The sequence below is a fragment of the Dendrobium catenatum genome, unplaced genomic scaffold (genome assembly GCF_001605985.2).
Source record: "Dendrobium catenatum unplaced genomic scaffold, ASM160598v2 fragScaff_scaffold_1013, whole genome shotgun sequence".
Taxonomy (NCBI): domain Eukaryota; kingdom Viridiplantae; phylum Streptophyta; class Magnoliopsida; order Asparagales; family Orchidaceae; genus Dendrobium; species Dendrobium catenatum.
In genome coordinates, this window is record NW_021319475.1 from 335,908 (window position 1) to 341,954 (window position 6,047).

Sequence of the window (6,047 nt, forward strand, 5' to 3'; positions counted from 1 at the left end):
AATAAGGTTGACATGGTTCAATCAACAAAGAGAAATAACCCACCAAACTCCTCGATGGTGGCCATGTTGAATGTTTATCTCAATCGGAGGGGTTCACAAATAATTTCAAATGCCTCCAACAAACTCTTACAAAATTTAAATTTTTATAAAAATATAAGTTACTTTAACGTCACCCCGATGATGGCCGTGTTGAACGTAGATCTCAACAAGAGGGGTTCACAAATATTTTTAAATGCCACTCAAATACCCGAAAATCTAAAATTATATAGATAATCCAACATCCAAAATATTTAAAATTGAAATAATCCATCAACACTTAAAGTAAAATCCATCCACCCTCAACAATAATTTATCGGGGTGGATAAATTGAAATATACTTTAGCTTACATAGAGCTAATGCCTAGTCGAAAATATCAATAAGATCTATTCTCAAACAATCTCCTACCAATAAGGATGTGGTACGTATCCTCTGACTGACGATTTTGCTACTAAATGGCACCGCATGATAAACAGTTATGACCCGGGGCTCACTGAACCGAGTGATTTTGCCGCTAAATGGCACAACGAAATATCAGTTATGATCAGAGCCAATATATTCCTTAATGACGTCAAATCCTTGAGATATGAATCAATATGATATGATTGATAGGGCACAAAGCTCTATGTTAGCCAAGGTAGGTTCAAATTTATCCCCTTAGACAAATACTCACACTAGGTCTATAAGGTCCCCTTGGACGAAGCAACCCATGGCTGCCGACAAGATTCCTTCTATCAGATTGGGTTGACTACCTCCTCTGACTAAGTAGACTAGGGACCATGATGGCCCGAGATGATAGAATCATGGGATCTTGATCGAGCATATCATCCATTTCCCCACCATCCACTTTAAGTGCAAGATGGTGAAATCTCTAATTTTAAATATGAAACTTTCAAATTCACAACTATTTCCAAGCTCTTCAAATCCCAACCTATACTGCTACTATATGCCAGCTAACACGTATCTCTATACGTATTTGATCGATGATTAGCCTTAATCGAAAGTTCTCTCTCATGATTGGGAGGGGTAATTAACTATAGGGGTTTGCATCTATAGGAAACCAAAACTCAGATCATAAAGTCCTCGCAAAATGAGGGCGAAATCTCTGGGTAGGGTCTTATCTATAAACCCATTTGCCTTCCAAAATTTACTCCGAAACTAAATCCGTTAAAACTCCCCCGAAGAAGAAAAAGCAAAAGCGGGCAGAGGCCGAGGCCGAATTTTCAGACCCACATATATAGAACTCTAACATTATTTTGTGAGAGAAGTTGTTGCAAAATGAACTGTTACATTTTAGCATGATCTACAGAAATAAGTTGTTGATGTATTTAGTAAAGATTTCGATCCAATCTTAGTGTAGGAACTTTACATTAAGGGGTTGTATTTGATATTAATGCAATGTGATTTTTAATATTTAAGTATTATTAGAAAACTGAAATGATTTTGTATTAGTGAAAGGTTATCTATTGGCTTTTAAGTTTTTTTTTTAAAGCTATCTATAATATACATGAAATATGTGAATTAAAAAAAAAAAAAAAGAATCCCTACACAATTCTCTCTTGCACGAGCAGGTTCTTTGTTTTTATCTTATTTTTTCCAACAAAACCCATATAATTTCCGTTGATCAAAATGTTGATGAATTAAAATTACATTAACATTTTGACGTATTAACAGTGTTGTATAAGCTAGCAGTCTGATCGTTGAAGTACCTTGTCTGCCAAATTTATTGGTTGACTACCAATATTAGTCAACAACGGGTTAAACGAACTAAGCTACAATTGCATTGAAGTGGACCACTCTTTACTGGTGATATACATAGTTCAAATTTAAAGCAATAAAAGCTACCAAATACCCTTTTCTTAGAATAAAATTAAATCAGATCAAACAATAAATTTTGAGTATATTAATGCTCACGAAATCCCATGCAAGTTGGTTTTTTTTCTCAAGCTTATCGTTCTATTGCTGTGGATGATTGATGAATTATTATGTGCGGACACCGAACGTCTTTCAGAGCCCAATAAAAATGTGTCACATCACCTCCTACTCGGTACCATGGCACGGTACTAAATGACATGGCTGCACCTAATTTGTCTTTGGACGATAATTAAGTTGTGTCCGATGTCCTGAGAATGATCTCTCATGATCATGAGGGTTTGGTGACCAGAATTCCTGGCATGAAATGGTAGCGTGGAGTATAAAATTAAAGCAAGTAAATTTAAAATAAGAGAAGAGGCATCCATCCATCCATCATAGAAGAAATTAACATTTTGTACATTGCCCGGACGATCAGCAACAACTTCCTAGCTAGCTAGCAACAACATGAACATATATATTACTAAACTATAACTAAAATGAAAAACACAGGAAATTAAAAAGAAACGCAACAAACAAAAAAAAAAGGGAGAAAAAAGAACCGATTTTTCTCCCCTGGTTGTTACCAAAAGAAGCACAACAGCTAGTACTAATAATCATCATTTCAGGACTGAAATTAACAGTGATTAATCATGCACCATTGTTCTTCCCCATCCACATGTTATTTCCAGGACTCCACTTGGGGCACCTTGGGCTAAAGTACCTCTCCTTCACTCTCCCCTCCAGGAGTTCCACAACCTGCCCTGGTCGCACGCATCTCGGGGCCTTGTACTGATTAATCGACGCTCCTTGACTGATAGCATAATCCATAAGCTTATCAAAGCTCCCTTCTTCCACCACCCTGATCTCCAACGCTCCGATTGACCCGTCCGCGGCCCGACCCTGTCTGTACACACTGTTCAATGATTCCTCTATCGCCAAACAGCACTCTTCGAACACTGAACCAGGAACTTCCTTCTTACCCTTCCTCAGCTCCCAGTACAAAACGTAGTGACCCGGTATCATCGTCGTGTCAGCGTAGCTGGTGTATTCCACCACCGAAGCTCCGACCGGCTCCAAATGTCTCACCGCCTTCTCCACAGCCGCGTGAAGCTCCACTTCATCTGTCTTGTCTGCGTCTATGCTTAGTGCTACGTTCTTCCGCTTCACAAAGCTAAACTGTGGCGCCTTGTTCTTGAACCCACTCACCTTCAGCACATCCCCCACCCGATACCGGTACAAACCTGTACGTTTGTCTTTGTTAATACAATAACATTCTTGAAAACTTTATACGACAGTTCTGATGGAAAAGCCGAGCGAGAGTTTTGTGTTTGTAAACGTTTTACATGAGCTTTTAAAAAGGTAGATAACGAACGAATATGGTTAAATGTATACATACATATATAACAAGTGGCCTTATATATATTTATATATAGCATTTTTTTTTTAAATTTTTCTATTTTATAAAATAATTAAGGATGAAGATGAAGTCCAGTTTAAATATTTTCTAAACCCGCCCTCTCTAATTTGTTGTTTACGAGCCACATGATAAGTTGGCTGGGCTTCTGTAGCTCATTTGGCTCATATCATCCATGATTCATCTCATGAACCCTAAACTTCTTGAATTTGTACCCTCTATCTATATATAAATATATTTATATGGACTTACCGGCATAGGTGGTGACGACGAGCTCGTACTCATGGCCGAGCTTGACATCAGTGAGCTCGACGAGGTCGTCTTGTTTGTGATTGCTGGAGCCTTCAAGAGAAACAGGTAGGAACTCGAAGTATCCCATGGTGGGAATGAGTGTATAAGCAACTTCACTGGGCTTGCACATCGGGTTTAAATTGAGCCCAAAATAACACTCCGAAGAAGCGTACATGGTGCAGGCGAGAGGGAGGCCATCTCCATACAAATCCAAGGTCGGAATATACTGCGCCATGGTGCCCGTCACAATAACATCGATGTATTTCGTGTTTGGCCAAAGCCTCCGAATAATCCCTTTCCACGACTCCTTGCTACACTCAGCTTCGATGTGATCCGCCAGAGCCGGGTCGGGCCTGAGAATTCTCTCCACTGCGGCCCGAACGGCCCGATCCGTCACCTCTTCGTCTAGAGTCCCGTTACGGATATCTCTACACATCCTCGGCCAATGCTTTTCAAGGAATTTAATTGCGCGGATGAAGCCGGAGGCGAAGACAGCCCCCACCCGCATCACTTCGGCGTTCTGCGCCAGCCCGCATAGTAACTGCGCGTACATGCTTTGGTAAGAATCCAAGCAGAGGATTGCCTCCGTTGGGCTCGTGTACACGTTGTACGGGTCGGGTTCCCGATTGATGAAATGCCGGCTTTTGTAATAGCTGGTAAGGACCGGACGGGCCAAAAGCCCGCCCGGTGTTCGGGCTTCTGATTTTACAAACAGAAGGTACATTCCCTTTCCGGCGTTCAAATTAGGAACGAATTGGGACATGACGGGCATGTGGAGACTATAGAAGAAGGAGCGGCGATCAAGCTCCTCGTCGATGGTGGGCATGAGCTTCCGCTCGCCACCGGAGGTGCCGGAGCTGGTGAGAAACTCGCTGATGGGGCGGCCGGCGAGGATGGGGGAGGTGTCGCCTTGGGCGATGCGGAGGATATCTGGTAGGATTTCGTTATATGAGACGATGGGTATGAGGCGGCGAAAGGCTTCGGGATCACCGGCGGAAGGGCCGGTGAGGCCGTGGCGGTGGAGGTACTCGGCGGCAGAGTTTTGGGCTAGAATTTCGGCGAGTACGCGGTGCTGGGCTTCATCGGGGTTGGTGGTTACGTCCTCGATGAAGCTGAGGAGGCGGCGGTGCTCTTCAGGGGTACTGGTGTCGGATGCTTCCGGCATGGTTGTTCTGGTTGCTTTGGATATGAAAAAAATGAAAGAAAGAAGAAAAGTTTAGGCTTGTGTTTATTGTGGGGAAAGGGGAGTGGGGGTGAGGAAGATTATATAGGGGGCTGCATTCTACTATGGATTGCACATTTATTATTTGGAAATTTTTTTCTCCTTTTCAATAGCCAATAGAGTAGTGGTTGAGTTGTTGGAAATTTTTAACTCAATTCTGTGTCAACCTTAGCTCGAACTCACACACATTAGCTGAACTGAATAATAAAATTGCGGACCACTTTCAATATAAAAAAATTCATTTAAATTACTGCTTAAAATAAATTTTTAATACAAAATTTTTTATTTTTTATTTTTTATCTAAAAATTTACTTTAGCCATCCCAAACAAAGCCTATATATCATATCAACACATAATCTAGACATATAGTGTAGTTATATGCTCTATTTTTACATTTAAATTTATTTTTTTCTCATTTTTAAATTACTATCAATGCCATATTTTTTAATTATTCAATATATATGTATAAATTTAAAACTCCCCTGATTTTGATCAAATTATTGAAAAACTCAAAAAATGTTTTAAAAAATTGTCATGAAATTTAATTCTTAGGTGGAGATTTAGAAGTTGGATGAAGGATTACATTATTTTTGGTAAATAATCAAACTTTAGATGTAATATTTAATGTCATATGAAAAGTATAATATTGCAACGATCTCAATTCAATTTTTTATAATTTTAAAATCCATTTTGACCAAATGTTAATTGGGATATTTTATATTTGCTTAATTAGTTACTTCAATCATATATTTATGTGCATAAAACTTATAAAAACATCATAAAATTAATAAAATATAATCAATTAATAATCTATTGAAAAAAATTATAAAATTATTCAAAATTAGGCTTTGTTTCACATAAATACATATATGCATCATGAGACAATGCCTTAAAAATATTAATTAAATTTACTTTAAAATAATCTTCTATCATACTTTTATTTGTTTTCACAATATCTCATGCATTATGAAAGCAAACAATTGACCTTTGATGTCTCCGTTTGTTAATGACATTTGATAATAACAGGATAATATATTCTTTACATGTGGGCCACCTCGAACAATTGATTATAGAATTTAGAGGGGAGCAAGATAAGAGAGAGGAGAAGGGGGTCGGATAATTATTCACAATAAGATCCAATATGTTGATCCTGTAGAGGCTTTCAATTTTTATTTTTATTTTTTAAATATATTTTTTTAAAAAAATATATTTTTAAGGCTTACATGGTG

General features: G+C 38.6%; 1 protein-coding gene across 1 annotated transcript; it reads right to left on the reverse strand.

Moving 5' to 3' along the window:
* Window positions 1-2,251: 2,251 nt before the first annotated feature.
* LOC110114753 (probable indole-3-acetic acid-amido synthetase GH3.1) lies at window positions 2,252-4,829 on the reverse strand. The gene is made up of 2 exons (XM_020847735.2): window positions 3,558-4,829; window positions 2,252-3,132 (listed from the first exon to the last, which is right to left on the reverse strand). The coding sequence occupies exons 1-2, from the start codon at window positions 4,759-4,761 to the stop codon at window positions 2,540-2,542; spliced, it is 1,797 nt and encodes a 598-aa protein (XP_020703394.1). The 5' UTR covers window positions 4,762-4,829; the 3' UTR covers window positions 2,252-2,539.
* Window positions 4,830-6,047: the final 1,218 nt, after the last annotated feature.